General features: G+C 35.3%; 1 protein-coding gene across 1 annotated transcript in view; it reads left to right on the top strand.

Annotated features, from left to right (window-relative positions):
* Positions 1-7,397: 7,397 nt before the first annotated feature.
* Positions 7,398-15,785, top strand: part of LOC128017366 (synaptotagmin-7-like) — a 48,359-nt gene continuing 39,971 nt past the window's right edge. The window contains exon 1 of the mRNA XM_052602730.1: positions 7,398-7,514. Coding sequence (XP_052458690.1) covers positions 7,471-7,514 — 44 coding nt within the window. The 5' untranslated portion in view covers positions 7,398-7,470. The remainder of the gene's footprint in view (positions 7,515-15,785) is intronic.

Here is a 15,785-nt window from a genome sequence, read left to right as displayed (position 1 = left end):
GTAATTTTGGGGTGAATTATTCTTTTGTCTTTTCATAGGGCCAGGTTTGACCAAATTCAATCATCGGCCCACACGTGTGTTGTACAGTGCCATTTAAAAGTTTGGAGTCGGTATGCTTTTTTTTTATGTTTTTGAAAGAAGTCTTTTATGCTCACCAAGGCTGCATTTATTTGATCAAAATAGAGTAAAAACAGTAATGTTCTGAAATATTATTACATTTTAAAATAACTATTTTCTATCTTAATATATATTAAAATTTAATTTAATTCTGTGATGCAAAGCAGAATTTTCAGCTTTATTAGGCTGATATTGAAAACATTTAATATTATTGAGGAAAATGTGATACTTTTTTTTACTTTGATGAATAGAAAGTAAAAAAAAAAAAACATTTATTTATTTTGATGTATAAGACTTTTATAACATTATAAATATATTTGTAGTCACTTGTGATCAATATAATGACTCTTTGCTAAATAAAACTTTTACATTTGTATTGATTTTTATTTTATTTTTTTGTTTAATCTTAGGCTAACTGACCCCAAACTTTTAAATGTTAGTGTATGTGAACAATATATGTATGAGTAAATAATGACACAGTGTTCAGGTGAACTATTCCTTTAAATAGCAAGCAATAGTTAAAAGCAGTAAATGCACACAATGACGTTTTTATTAAATTAAGTTTAGAATAAATAGCAGGTTATTCCACTTGAGTAAAAAGCAAATTATGGCATAAAACCTAGGTACTATTGTTTGAATATATTTGCATTGACTTAAACATCAAGAGTACAATCATTTTAAATAATCATAATACTAAATAGTAATGGTTGATTTAGGTAAACATCATTACAATGGTCTTTTTTCAGTGTCTCACACCACATTTAATGGATATGATACGGCTGGGTGCTAGATCTAAGAAAATTATAAAATTTTTTAAAACTTTCAGCCTTTGGAAAAACAATTCTTCCCAAAAAAAAAAAAAAAAAAAAAAAAATTATATATATATATATATATATATATATATATATATATATATATATATATATATATATATATATATATATTAGTGCTGTCAAAATTAGCGCGTTAACGCATTCGATTAATTTGAAATATTTAACGCGTTAAAAAAAAATAACGCAATTAACGCGGTTGCAGTTTTTTTTTATTTCCAGTTGTGGCCTATGTGTGTTCAACGTGCAAAGAAATATGGATAAGACCAAGGAAGGACTTTTAGACGGAAAGTTTCAGTATAAAACTCTGCCGGATTACTTTTCAGTCTGCCACAAGAAACATTACTCTTCATTCAGTCTGCCACAAGAAACAGCAACATTAAAATCATGAACTCAAATGTCATTGTTTAAAAAAAAAAAAACAATGACTGTAACAGTGCGTAAATCAGACCTTTCTGTAACGCTAACGTTAATAAGCTTAAATGAAAATAACGAAATAATTGTGTAGCGGAGTATTTTTTGTACACAGTGCTGCGAACTGTCAATCACTCCTGTACGCGTGCATCACTGTCCTCCTCAGCTGCAGCAACTTGCGCTCTCTCTATTCATCAAGCTTTAAAACAAAAAGGGGACAAAAAGATCATATTGTCTTTGTGCATAGGCTATAGATTAATTAGATAAATGAATATCTAAATTTGTGCCTTGCCGTCTACGGTATTTTTTTAGAACTTAGAAAAAAGATGCTGCAGCCAATGAACAGCCGGCGGGGGCTGCAGGACGACTCAACCTCCGCAGACAGTTTTTAATGTTTATCAGACAATAAATACTCAAGATTTTGCTTTAGTATAACTCACAAGGAGTTTCACACACCTTCTCCGGCCACGTTGAGTTGTTGACACTTAACAGTGGGAAAAGCGACACGCGCTGTTCACTTGTATAACTTAAGGGTGAATGGGTAATGTAGTTTCTGCTCTGGGTGGGATGAATTAGGAAGCTTGCATTGTGAAGGGCGCTCTGAAAATCGGCAGTGCAGGTAAAAGATTAAAACCTCTATTAAAACAGATGTCCAAATGAGCGTACCGGTACGCTACAAGCACGTTCTGGGCGCACGGAGAGGTGGCGGTACGCTCAAGAGCTATATTTGGAAGTGGCGGTACTGAGTAGCCTACTGGTGCATACTGGCCCACTTAAAGCACTGGCAATGACTATACTTTGGAATTTTTTTGCAGTCCACTTAGAATTCAACATGGAAATCATTTTTGTTTTTTATTGGCATCGATTGTTTTGAAATTCAAATGGTACTTACATGCCTGTGTTTTTATTTCTGTAATAAATATGGCTTTCAAGCCAACAGTTAATTTGGAGGATATTGATGGTTTATTGCAGGTATGTTGTTTACATGAGAAAATCTGTGTTACAAGTTAAACAAAAATTCCAATAAACAATCATATTTTGAATTTAAATAGTTTCTTTGTCTTGAGTTTACATTAATTATTTACATTTTACATTTACATATCCAAAAAGTTTCAGTCTTTTAATTGCGATTAATCGCGATTAATTTAAAAAAAATTGTGCGATTAATTAGTTAATTTTTTTTAATCGATTGACAGCACTAATATATATATATATATATATATATATATATATATATATATTTCAAGGTGGTTATTACATCTTTTGCTTTTGTTTAAGCAGGAAATACCAGTTTTAGATTTCCAAACATCCCTTTACAAATATTGCAATGTTTATATGGACTAGAAATCCTACAACATAAAAGAAAAATATCAGCGATAATAGAGATCAGCCAAAATCAATACAAGAACTGAGATGTTTACAAAGTACTGAACAGTATATTTATGTATTTACACTCTAATGACATGTATGAGAATCTTAAAGGGCAAATTAAAACACACATTAAAACACAATATTATATTTGCAATGTTGCTTAATCTGATCAGGCACATAATCATCAGGAATATAATGAGCATTTGAAATATTATCCAGACCTAATGTGACATCAGATAGGTTGCATCTCTTTTAGGCCTCCAAAGAACTTTACCTTCTCTCATTTCATGTTTACGTCCACTTTCATTTTCAACCTATAATTGGTTTCTATTTTGGGGGTAGGTATAAGAGTTGCAGTTGCTTCCCCTCATATATTTCTACTCGTCCACCTGCCGTCTTATACACACATTCTCCATCAGGGTTTCTAGCACCTGAAGCTCTGTAATAACAAGCAGCTACAGGTTTCTGCTAAAGCTCAAGGTTTTGCTGGAGGACTCTGAGAATCGACAACTCTTCTCCAACCACCCGTGTTTGGAAAAGTGCAGATCAGTTTATCAGTTTTTGTCAGGACTGTTATTAGAGTTGTCCAGAGAAAGATTTTTCTTGACAACAGAGATTAGGATTTTATTTTATTTTATTTTATTTTATTTTATTTTATTTTATTTTATTTTATTTTATTTTATTTTATTTTATTTTATTTTATTTTATTTTATTATTTTATTTTATTTTATTTTTTTATTTATTATTTTTTTATTTTATTTTATTTTATTTTATTTTATTTTAGCATGTATCCTCAAGATTTTGTATTTGAGATCTTTATCACTCATATGCTACATTTTATTACTATTTAATTCATTCTATTTCCATCATGTTTCTTCAGGATTTTGAAGTTGAAACCATTATCATTCATATTTTATTTAATTTGAATAAATATCTTAGTGACTCTTCTTTTTAGTCAGTGGAAGATGTGTAAATAATGACATTTCCTTTTTTTATTGAACTTATCCTTTAAAGGGGTCATATGACGTTGCTAAAAAGGACATTACGTTGTGTATTTGGTGTAATGCAATGTGTTTATGCAGTTTAACGTTAAAAACAAATTTTTAAAAACAGTATTTTCCACATGCTGTACATTATTGTTTCTTCTCTTTGCCCGGCCTTTCCGAAATGCATCAATTTTTACAAAACTCATCGGCCTGAAATGCGAGGTGTGCTCTGATTGGCCAGCTATCCAGTGCATTGTGATTGGCCGAATTCCTTAAGCGTGTTATTGAGATGTAACGCCCCTTACTATACTGTGATGCGGCCTCTCGGCACGACGAGACAAAACCAATAAAAACCATTACATACAAGGCATTTGTTGCAAGGCAATTGGGACATAATTACTGATTATGATGACATATACTGTGTTTCTACGTTTTCCATTGCATATTTCGTCACGTAAATATAAAACCATGTCTGCATTTGTGATCAGAGAAACGACAAACAACAAGCGCTACTCTACAATGCTCAAAACTCGCGTTTGAATCATCAGTGGCAAATGATTTAAATATATAACATGTATTTACAGGCTTTGAGTCAGAAGCACCAGACTGTCCTTGCAAAGTTGGAACTGCCCCACTTTACAGAAACAGCCTTTGAGCACAGACGCATTGTAGTCTTCTCTCCCAGGATCATGAAACAGTCTTCATCTTTATTAAAATGCGCTGCACACATCTGAATATTTGGGCTGAACTGAATGAAACACAGCATTTCCACAACATGGCGTCAGCGACAACATATACAACAGCAAGAATAAAAGTTAGGCCTCCTTTCTTTGCATGAACATTTGGGCGTTATGGAAATCTTCCCACATCGTGACATAGACATGTGAGGGCGTGTTTAAATGAGGCGTTTTAGTGGGGTGTGGACGAGTCTTAACTTTTATAAAGAATATCTGTTTGGATTTGAGACTTTAGTTTTTCCAACTTTACAGATCTTCTTTATGCACCAAGAGCTTGTAACGCTCCAAAGCGAAAGGACAAATTGAAATCGCATCATATGACCCTTTTAATAAATCAATGCACTTGCTAATCTCACCTTAAACTTTTAGCTGTGAGAGGATAGGATCCTTTGTAACTTTCTGATATGAAATTGCTGCTGCGTTACGGAGGATGTGACAGAAGCATCAGTAATGTGATGCATGGTTTCTCAGTTAGCCACTGAATATTTAACATTCATCTGAGGAAGTACTGGCCTAAAATTGCCAAGAATTGTTTTTTCAAGCACAGTATTTAACAAAGCAGTTGTACTTTAATGTCGAAATTCACACAGTATTCATGTCTAGTGAGGGCTAGAGGCCAGATGAATTCAACAAGAAAAACCTTTCTTTTTCTTTACTCTAAAGACAGCAAAACTTCATTTGGAGAGCTGTATTTTTCTTTCATTCTCTGACGCTTTCTTTTGCTTCTGTATTTTCTCACTTTGATCATTGTTTCAGCTGAGTCTACGTCCCCCACACTTTTTTTTTCTTCCTTGCTTTCTAAACCTATTTATAACACACAGAACTGAAGCAGAGATGAGAAAACGAGTAGATGGAGAATGTAAGTTACTTAATGACAGCTCAAGCTGCATAATGGGCATAAGTGCAGGGTGATACAATGCATTGCATACATGCATATATACTGTTTATATATGGATACATGTATGGATAGATACTTATCTTGTGAAACAAGTGCCATTGCAATGCCTGTGGCATTATAACGTGATTTTAAAATAGGATGTGTGCATGGACCAACTTCTTTGTTAGATATGGAAAAAAAAATTATCAACCAATCAGATTTAAGCACGAGGGTTAAGATATAGACACTTTCACATGCCTCACTTCAAGAGTTCAGTGCACCTTTCAATCTTTAACTCTCAAATATTGTACTTTGCAATCCTTCTCAGAATATATCAGAGTGAATATAGTCTTAGAAACATCAAAAAGTTGTTTAGTATTAAATAATGTTTTACATCACATGGCTTTGTTTTCTAGCAGGTGTTTTTGTGAATTTACAGAACTATATAATTTTGTTTCAGTTTGTCTCTGTAAAGTAAAAAAAGAGAAATTATGAAAGCCCAACATTTATTGAAATTTTTCTTGTAAATATAAAATTGCATTGCTAAAAATCATCATTGACCATTACTTTTGGCAAGGAAAGTAAGAAAAGTAAGAAAATCATTGGGACATCATACGAAAACGTGTAAATGAGATTGTATGAATTGATACGAATTAGTCACCAATTCATCAATGCAATGCCGTTGTTTTAGCAACCTTGACAAGTGTATAAAAAGCATAGTAGTAGCAGAGTTTGAGTTATTGATGACATTCATGTAGACCTTTCACAAATACTTCCACAGGGGAAACCTTACTTGAATGCCATGTGAGAATTACAGCACTGGGACCTTGAAAGAGGTGTGTGGTGCTTATCCCTCCTGCTGTAAATCCTCCAGCGGAGCATTAGCATCAAATATAACAAGCTCAACAAGACTTTGCACTAATCAGACATGATGCAGAGCAAAGGAAGATGTTGGGGAAAATGATAATTGAATTGAAATTTTGGAAGATGCAGAGAGGCCTTTAGCAGAAAGAAGTTGGTTTTACAAGACATGTGCCTTTGTCAGATCATGCTAATAGAGAGACAACTTCCCCTTTTCCATTGAAATGGTGCATGGCCTGTCCTGGAGGAACTGTGTCATCATCAGAACCAGTTTGGTGCAAAGTCCTATCCTTGGACTTTATTGGGGTACTCTGATTGGTGCCTGATTAGAAATTGATCTAAAATTTTTGCCTAGCATTTGGCAGGTGATTCTATTTAAAGCAACTTGCATTGCATTCAAAGTAGTCAATTCAACTGTTCATGTAATGCCTGGGTATCAAACCCATGACCTTTGTGTTGGTGCTGCTAAACAAGACCACAATAAAGTGCTACATTTTTGATTAGGCTTCAGCTTAAAAAAGACATAACCCTCTATTGGTTCCAGATTGGCCGTAGGCTCCAGTATCAGCACTGTCACTCTGTCGGTGGAAAGGGGGTTGGAATGTAGTGTATATGTTTCTCATTTAGCTAATGTTGCTGGCTAACTTTGCTTTCTTTTTCTTCCCTCATTCCCTCATTGTGCCTCTGTCTCCCCCAATGGATGTCTTAAAATGTCTTTACCTTCACTTATTCTCCCCTTCCCTCCCTCAACTGTACGGCCTTGTTTGTTTCTCTTCTGTGTCCCAACACTCTTCCTCATTCTGTCATCTTTTCATGTCTTGCTTCCTCTCCCTCTTCCTCTTGGGTCTCTCTGGTCTTCATTAATTGTGTATGCCTTCTCATCCCTTTATCTTGTGACTTCCTTTCTGTACCTGTTTCTTGTCCTCGTCTCTCCCCACAACTCGGCCCCATTCGTACGATACGGTGCCAGTTTTGGGGACCCCTCTCTTTCCACCACCTCCACCTTGGAGCATATCCCGTCCTCAGCAGCGCGCCCCAGGCCCCTGGTCAGGCAGCAAAGCCTCCAGCAGCCCCTAACCCACCAGCCCCCGCCAGGCCCCAATGACCCCCCAGCCACCTCCCAGAGTCTGGGCCAACTGCATACTGGGCCCGGGGGTGGGGGCCACCGGGGGGGCCCGCGGGGGGTGCGTGGTAGCCCGGCTGGGGCAGGGGCGTCCCGCTACAGGTCGGGTGGAGGGGCACGATCACGTTCCAATCCTGGAAGCTGGGACCACGTGATGGGACAGATCCGGAACAGAGGCATGGATGTCAAGTCATTCCTGTGAGTATCAGATGCCAGTTTATATGGATCTTATGAATGTTGATCTTAAAGATGAAGCCTTTCATTTTAGCACCACTAGTGGCATCAAATGGAAATGCAATTTTAACAAGCGTTTCAAAGCAGTCTGAAGTTGCTCAGACGAACTGAGCTCCATAAGTGTTCTCTGCGAACCCAACTGGGACTGGACAACGTATGCAGTTACACACTTCCCCTTTAAGCTGTAATGCATTTATTTAGTCAGTCTAAGTGCACTTCCCCATGATGCTGTTTTGCTCCTACAACTGTTGTAATGTTTTTAGAGGCTCATCCTACAAATTGATTAGTTGATTTTATTTCATGCATGTGCTCCGTGTGTTGACCTCAAGACTGTACTGACCTGGATTCAGGGCTGTAAACAGGTGGTTACTGGGATTTTTTGGTTCTGTACTGACTGACTATTTTGATAATTCATATTATAAGCTACATTATATATAATAGACCTATGATTGAAGCTGAAGTTTAGCTTTCAAGAAAGAAAGAAAGAAAGAAAGAAAGGGGTAAAGTGAGAAAGAGAGGGTGCATTGATTTTACCCTACTGTGAAACTATATTTTGCATAATTTTGCATATTACGAATTTAAATAAGATTATATTTATAATAAAATTAAAGTTGGGCTTTAAAAAAGAAAAGTTAGGGGTTGAGTGAGGGTGCTAATATTTCACCCTCTATGACACTATATTTGGCATGAATTATGTAAGTTATTTTAATATGAATTCAAATAGGGTTATATTAATTATAAGATTAAAATTATACAGAAGTCAGGTTTCAGAGTTGAGAGAGAGGGTGCATATATTTGATCCCCTTTGAAACTGTATCTTGCATAATTTTTATTAAATTATATTAATTAAAATACGATTGTATTAATTATAAAATTCTAGGAGGGTGACAGAGAGAGGGTGCATATATTGTACATTTATTTTGGCTAATGTGTGTGTGTGTATGTATATATATATATATATATATATATATATATATACATACACACACAGTACAGACCAAAAGTTTGGACACACCTTCTCATTCAAAGAGTTTTCTTCACTTTATTAATGCTTCCATAGTAAATTCTCCATTTCGAATGAATTCGTAATGCGATTGTATTGATATTCATATCTGTAAACATCATTTCGCTGCATCTAACTGTGTTCACTCTGCTGAAAAGACCAGTGTGGATTTAGAGGATGGTTTCGTTGGTGTGCCCCTTACAGCCAAAGCTGTTGCTTAAATGTCTCCCTTGCCGTGGTAAAGCCTGATGGAGACACCATCATCCAAAAAACACCACATGTGTGTCTTTTGATCAGCGCAATGTCTCATCTGATCATGCACTGTCCTTTCTTTATATGCTCTGCCACTTTCTCATGTTTGATTCATGACTTCTCTTATGCACTATTGCATGCTCATGTCTGCCTGGGCTCTTTGTTTCTCACTGTTCTTCGTCACTTGCTCATGCCTGATTGCGTCCCGTCTCTCTCTGCACCCCTCTGTCTCTCTCTTTCTGTTTGCCCATCTGTTTGGTTTGAGCGTATTCTTCATGGCTCTACATCTGTCACCTGTACACCGCGGGGTAGAAGAGGAGCCCGAGGATGTGGATTATTCAACTGTGTCTATCTTTATCTTTAAGTGAACACCGATTTCAATCTGTGATGTAGAGGAGGGAACCTCTTTACATAGTCGATGAGTGTTTATCCACATCTATCCAAGTGCTTTACAATAAGAGCATATAATAGTACAAAACAATTAAAAACATAGAACTTAAGATATAAATCAAATGTTGTTGATGTTAACTTAAAGTTGATAATAAGTTAATTGATTATTTAATTCAATATACATGATATGCTAATTAATTAATAAACCAAATGAGTATTTATTTACAGTATAAACACTTAAATTAAGATAATTTGAAAAAGCAAAAAGATGCGAAGGAAGATGAGCATCTTGACAAGCAACGTTGACTGAACTAGTGGTGTGAGTTTGGTATTTTAGTATTGTGTTATAGTGTTATTTTAGTAATTTATAAAGTATTATAGTATTATTGTTTTGTATCGGCTTTTATTCTTATATTATTTATTTTATTGTTATGTTATATTATTTTAATATATTTTATATTTATAGTTTTCATTTCAGTTTTAGTTCGTTTTTATATATTTCTATTTATAGCTTTGATGCATATTTTTATTTTATTATATTACATTTATTTATATAATATTTTTATTTTATTAAGTTATAGTTTTAGTAATTTTAGAACTTAAACTTATTTTATTTCAGCTAGTTTCTATTTTATTTTATTTTAATCCATTTTTATGTTTAAGATGGCGGATGATGGGGTGTTTTTGAAACCTGTTTGAAACCAGTCATTATTTTTGCCTTTGTGTTTGGTGATGCTACTGGTGCAGAAATGACACACTTCACCTTTACCTGCATAATATCAAACAAACATACAGTCAGTGAGTGAGTTGGATGTTAATTCAGTAACTACTGTGACAGATTCAACAAGTAATTTGTTTGACTGATTGAAACTGACAACTTATGAGTTGTTTGTTCAAGAATCAGACTACACTTATCGCATTGTTTGTTTTTGCATGCAGCAAATAGATAGACCTGTTGTTTCTTGGTATTATTTTTTGGCACTCAGTTTTTCTCTCTCATCACATTCAGTTCAGACTGTGTAAATCAAATACAACATATTTGCCAGTATTGAATAGTGGTGCAGTAAACACTGAATTGTCAGAAGAGCTGATCAAATGCAAAACCCAGAAATTCAGGTCTTAACAACTATGGCCAAATTGAACATCCAGCATCTTTCATGAAACCCATTCAGTGATTTTAACGCCCCTCCTGTCAGACAAAAGACAAAGGAGTGAAAGACCGGACAAAGAAGTAACTGATTTTCTATCAACTCTCAGTGTTTACAGTTCAGGTCTGTGTGTGTTTGTGCATCTGCAATCTTACACACAAGCCTATTTGAGAGTGTATCTGTACCAAGGTCGTTTAGCGGTATACAATCCCTATTGGTATTGTGTGTGTGTGTGTGTGTGTGTGGTCAATGGTTTAGAAGTCAGTATGTGTTGTCTGCTGGCAGATCAACTATACACACAGCATTGATCTCCTGTCCTCACCATCATTACTACCATGATTAACTGTCATGGAGGAGTAAAGAGAGAGAAGCCCCTTTCACACTGCCTGCGGACCCGCAATATTTCCGGAACATTGCCGGGTCGCCTTCTGTGTGAAAGCAACCACGTCCCGGAATTGATTAGCGAATTGAACCTGTGTCGGGATCACAATTTGTGCTCTACCTTTCAGGTCACTTTGCCCCAAAATAAGGTTTAAAACGCCTTTTCCCACAGCTTATACTTTTACTACGCATGCGCAAGGGTTTCTCAACTGTGCACATACGTCAGTGGAAGCAGACGATAGGCTTAAATGTTTCCCAGCTTGACTGTTAAAAGCAGATGATTGGCTTTCCAGCGGGAGGGGCGGGACATGTGCATACAACCGCCATCTTTGCCGTTACGGGTTTTCCTTATATACAGTATTGTTCAAAATAATAGCAGTACAATGTGACTAACCAGAATAATCAAGGTTTTTAGTATATTTTTTATTGCTACGTGGCAAACAAGTTACCAGTAGGTTCAGTAGATTGTCAGAAAACAAACAAGACCCAGCATTCATGATATGCACGCTCTTAAGGCTGTGCAATTGGGCAATTAGTTGAAAGGGGTGTGTTCAAAAAAATAGCAGTGTCTACCTTTGACTGTACAAACTCAAAACTATTTTGTACAAACATTTTTTTTTTTCTGGGATTTAGCAATCCTGTGAATCACTAAACTAATATTTAGTTGTATGACCACAGTTTTTTAAAACTGCTTGACATCTGTGTGGCATGGAGTCAACCAACTTGTGGCACCTCTCAGCTGTTATTCCACTCCATGATTCTTTAACAACATTCCACAATTCATTCACATTTCTTGGTTTTGCTTCAGAAACAGCATTTTTGATATCACCCCACAAGTTCTCAATTGGATTAAGGTCTGGAGATTGGGCTGGCCACTCCATAACATTAATTTTGTTGGTTTGGAACCAAGACTTTGCCCGTTTACTAGTGTGTTTTGGGTCATTGTCTTGTTGAAACAACCATTTCAAGGGCATGTCCTCTTCAGCATAGGGCAACATGACCTCTTCAAGTATTTTAACATATGCAAACTGATCCATGATCCCTGGTATGCGATAAATAGGCCCAACACCATAGTAGGAGAAACATGCCCATATCATGATGCTTGCACCTCCATGCTTCACTGTCTTCACTGTGTACTGTGGCTTGAATTCAGAGTTTGGGGGTCGTCTCACAAACTGCCTGTGGCCCTTGGACCCAAAAAGAACAATTTTACTCTCATCAGTCCACAAAATGTTCCTCCATTTCTCTTTAGGCCAGTTGATGTGTTCTTTGGCAAATTGTAACCTCTTCTGCATATGCCTTTTTTTTAACAGAGGGACTTTGCGGGGGATTCTTGAAAATAGATTAGCTTCACACAGACGTCTTCTAACTGTCACAGTACTTACAGGTAACTCCAGACTGTCTTTGATCATCCTGGAGGTGATCATTGGCTGAGCCTTTGCCATTCTGGTTATTCTTCTATCCATTTTGATGGTTGTCTTCCGTTTTCTTCCACGTCTCTCTGGTTTTGCTCTCCATTTTAAGGCATTGGAGATCATTTTAGCTGAACAGCCTATCATTTTTTGCACCTCTTTATAGGTTTTCCCCTCTCTAATCAACTTTTTAATCAAAGTACGCTGTTCTTCTGAACAATGTCTTGAACGACCCATTTTCCTCAGCTTTCAAATGCATGTTCAACAAGTGTTGGCTTCATCCTTAAATAGGGGCCACCTGATTCACACCTGTTTCTTCACAAAATTGATGACCTCAGTGATTGAATGCCACACTGCTATTTTTTTGAACACACCCCTTTCAACTAATTCAACTAATTGCCCAATTGCACAGCCTTAAGAGCGTGCATATCATGAATGCTGGGTCTCATTTGTTTTCTGAGAATCTACTGAACCTACTGGTAACTTGTTTGCCACGTAGCAATAAAAAAATATACGAAAAACCTTGATTATTCTGGTTAGTCACATTGTACTGCTATTATTTTGAACAAAACTGCAGTTGTATTGAGGAAGTGGCGTGTCTCTTATAAATTGTCTCTGGTTATATGTTCGGACACACTTGAGTGCATTTTGAAAATGAAAAGAAAAACATTTGATCTAACAGCTGTTTATTTATTTGTTTGTTTTGTTTTTGTTATGTATTATCTATGTTTGTTGTTTTATTTTGTCTGTTTATTGTTTTATTATTTATTTATATTTAGTTTTGCATTTTTAATGTTTCATTTATTTTTTATTTTGGACCTTGGACCATGGACTTTGTATTTAATTATTTTGTATTTACATTTTCTTTCTTTATTTATTTAAATTGCTATTTGTAAATCATATACTATTTGTATATGATTTTATTTCTTTTTATTTATTTATAATTAAATGGACCAGCTATTAAAGGAAAAAAGCCAACAAATGGTAACTCGTTGAATGCTGTTTTCCAGGATACACCTCATTAATTTTTTTAAATGACTATCCAAAGTGAGCAGAGCTGTAATCTAGACAAATAAGAAACCCAAAAATAAAAGCGTTTTAATTCTTGGTCTCTTTATGATTCCTATACTTCAATTTGTTTTGATGGCTTTGCTATGATCCTAAACTGTTGAAAATAGTAATAAAACTATTTTTGGGTGGATGTATCCAAACTCTTGACTGGTCCAAATTCAATAGATATTTATGTGCAACAAGTTTAAATTTAATCTCCAGCGCAGTTAATATTCTTTAGCACACTGGCAATAATCTTTCACTTTACAGGATTGAGCAACTGTAACCGTCTCCAGCTCTAATTCCCTGATAGCATGATTGTCTGACAGGCAATTAAGCCGCTGCCTGCTCAGGGGAGGTGAGTGATTTGTGCTGTAGTGCTGGAGTCGTGAAGCTCTGGCCTTATGAGTGCTCAGGTTTTACTCTAGTGTACTATAGCAGTGATGAACTTTATTGATTTGAATGCACACAATAACAAATGTATGATAAACAGGCAGATTCTCTGAATATAAACAAAGGGGTAGTGTCCCATTCATATAAAAGAAATATATAAATAATAAATAAATGTATTCATGGAAAAAAAATAATACCAATGTATTTTTTAAAAAGCACTTGCAAAGTTTTTTTTAATGTTTTTAATGCATCTTTCAGTGCGTCTAATGCATCTTTTATTTTGTTTTGCAACAAAAAATAACATTATTGTTTTATAACAATTACAATAGCAATGATTGCTAAATTTTTATAAAACAATGTATTATTATTATTATTTTGTCTTATATGACAATGACAATTGTTTAAAAGAAATGGTTGCAAAAAAAATACATTTGCAAGGTTTTATCATGTTTTATTTTGCAACAAAATAGATAGACTGGAAAAATAAAAATAGAGAAATGTTAGTTAAAAAAAACTAGTTTTATATTGCAACAAAAAGTATTTATTTAAAACATGTTAAAATAGAAATTGAAAAATATATTAAAAAGTTACAAAAAAAAAAAGGAATACATTTGAAACATGAAATGCATACCAATACACAGGGGCGTAGCAACCGGGGGGGACGGGGGGGACACGTCCCCCGCACTTTTAGAAACAGGTGATTCTGACCCCTGCTAATTTTTTTTTTTTTTTTTTTAGGATCCAGCGTGAATATTTCCTGTAGTGTTCTCTGATTTGTTACTTAGATTTGAGTGAAGTAACATTCAGCCAATCACAGAGCGCGTCTGCTATGAGCTTCAAATCTCTTGTTGCTCTTCTGAATTTTCGTTCGTTCGTTTGTTCACTTTGCTATGGGCTAAAGTCATGGGCTAAAGTTTCTGCTTAAAGTCAGTGCAGAAAACTGGAGAAGTCCAAATATTACCTTCTATATGTTTACAGGATTTATAATATCACTTCAAATGCAAATAAGATATACACTGCTATTATCACTATACTACAAATGTTAACTGAGCCAGTGGATTTGAAACTTGTGTATGTTTGGGTCCGGTGAATGAATTAAATACACTAATGTTCACTACTGTTCACGAAATGAAAGTTGAACTCATGGCGTGTATACACAGCTATATAATGTATTTTATCTTACCAAATATGTAAATGTCTTATTTCTCGAAAATGTTTGCATTATTATTATTTTTATATTAAATATTTACCTCGTGAGACGTGGTCTGCGATTTATCTTCAGAAATATCTATTTCTCAATTGTACACATACATCAGTCTGTTTCATTTTCACAACATATTTTATTATTTTACACAGTAAAAAATACGTGACTAATTTTAATATTTTTAATCTGATTATGCAAAACAATAACAATATACATAGACAGATAATGATTTATGCTACAGATCTTTCACAAAACAAATAAAAACACACATGAATGCAAACAGCGATCTTTTATTTAATGCAAACATACCATAATTATATTACGTTTAATTGTACAGTTAGTTATAAATTATGTTATCAAAAAGTTAATAAAACATGCTTTATCAGAAATCTCTGTGAGTCGTTTGACAGTCAGAAACATGTATCTTACATAACAGAACAAAACCAGCTCTTCGAAAATGAAAAGTATTGCATATTTGAGAGGTTTGTGTTTGAAAGAAGAAATCCCTGTGGACCTGACCTGACGCTGATCCGCATAATCAACAGAAGAATAAAGCAATCTCCGCGTTGTATCTTGATGAATTTCCACACAGAGGTACGCAAAATATAGGGAGGATGTTTCCCCATGTTTCTGATATACCACTATCGGCTGTTAAATTTGAAAATCATTAATTATATACATCTAGCCAAGATCCGTGTGCAAGTTTCCATTACAGTCAATGCGAGCGTCGCAAGACCGGAAATAAGTACGCACACACTCGCGTCGCTGAAGCTCACCGGCGCCATCTTGTGCACCTAGCCCATTAGGCCGTCTGGGATAAAATGCACCCCAGAAAAAAAGCAAAGGACGATAACATCCTTTTTTCAAACACACACTGTAAGTATGTTACAGTATGTCGCGATGACACGAATCGCGCGATAAAGTTTTCATGTTATGATTTAACCTATTGAACCCGTATGGACCTCGTCACGTCGCGCCGGATTCAGTGTGTTAAATGCTCTC

The sequence above is a fragment of the Carassius gibelio genome, chromosome A7, assembly GCF_023724105.1.
Source record: "Carassius gibelio isolate Cgi1373 ecotype wild population from Czech Republic chromosome A7, carGib1.2-hapl.c, whole genome shotgun sequence".
NCBI classification, from domain to species: domain Eukaryota; kingdom Metazoa; phylum Chordata; class Actinopteri; order Cypriniformes; family Cyprinidae; genus Carassius; species Carassius gibelio.
This window is presented reverse-complemented; position numbering and strand designations above follow the sequence as displayed.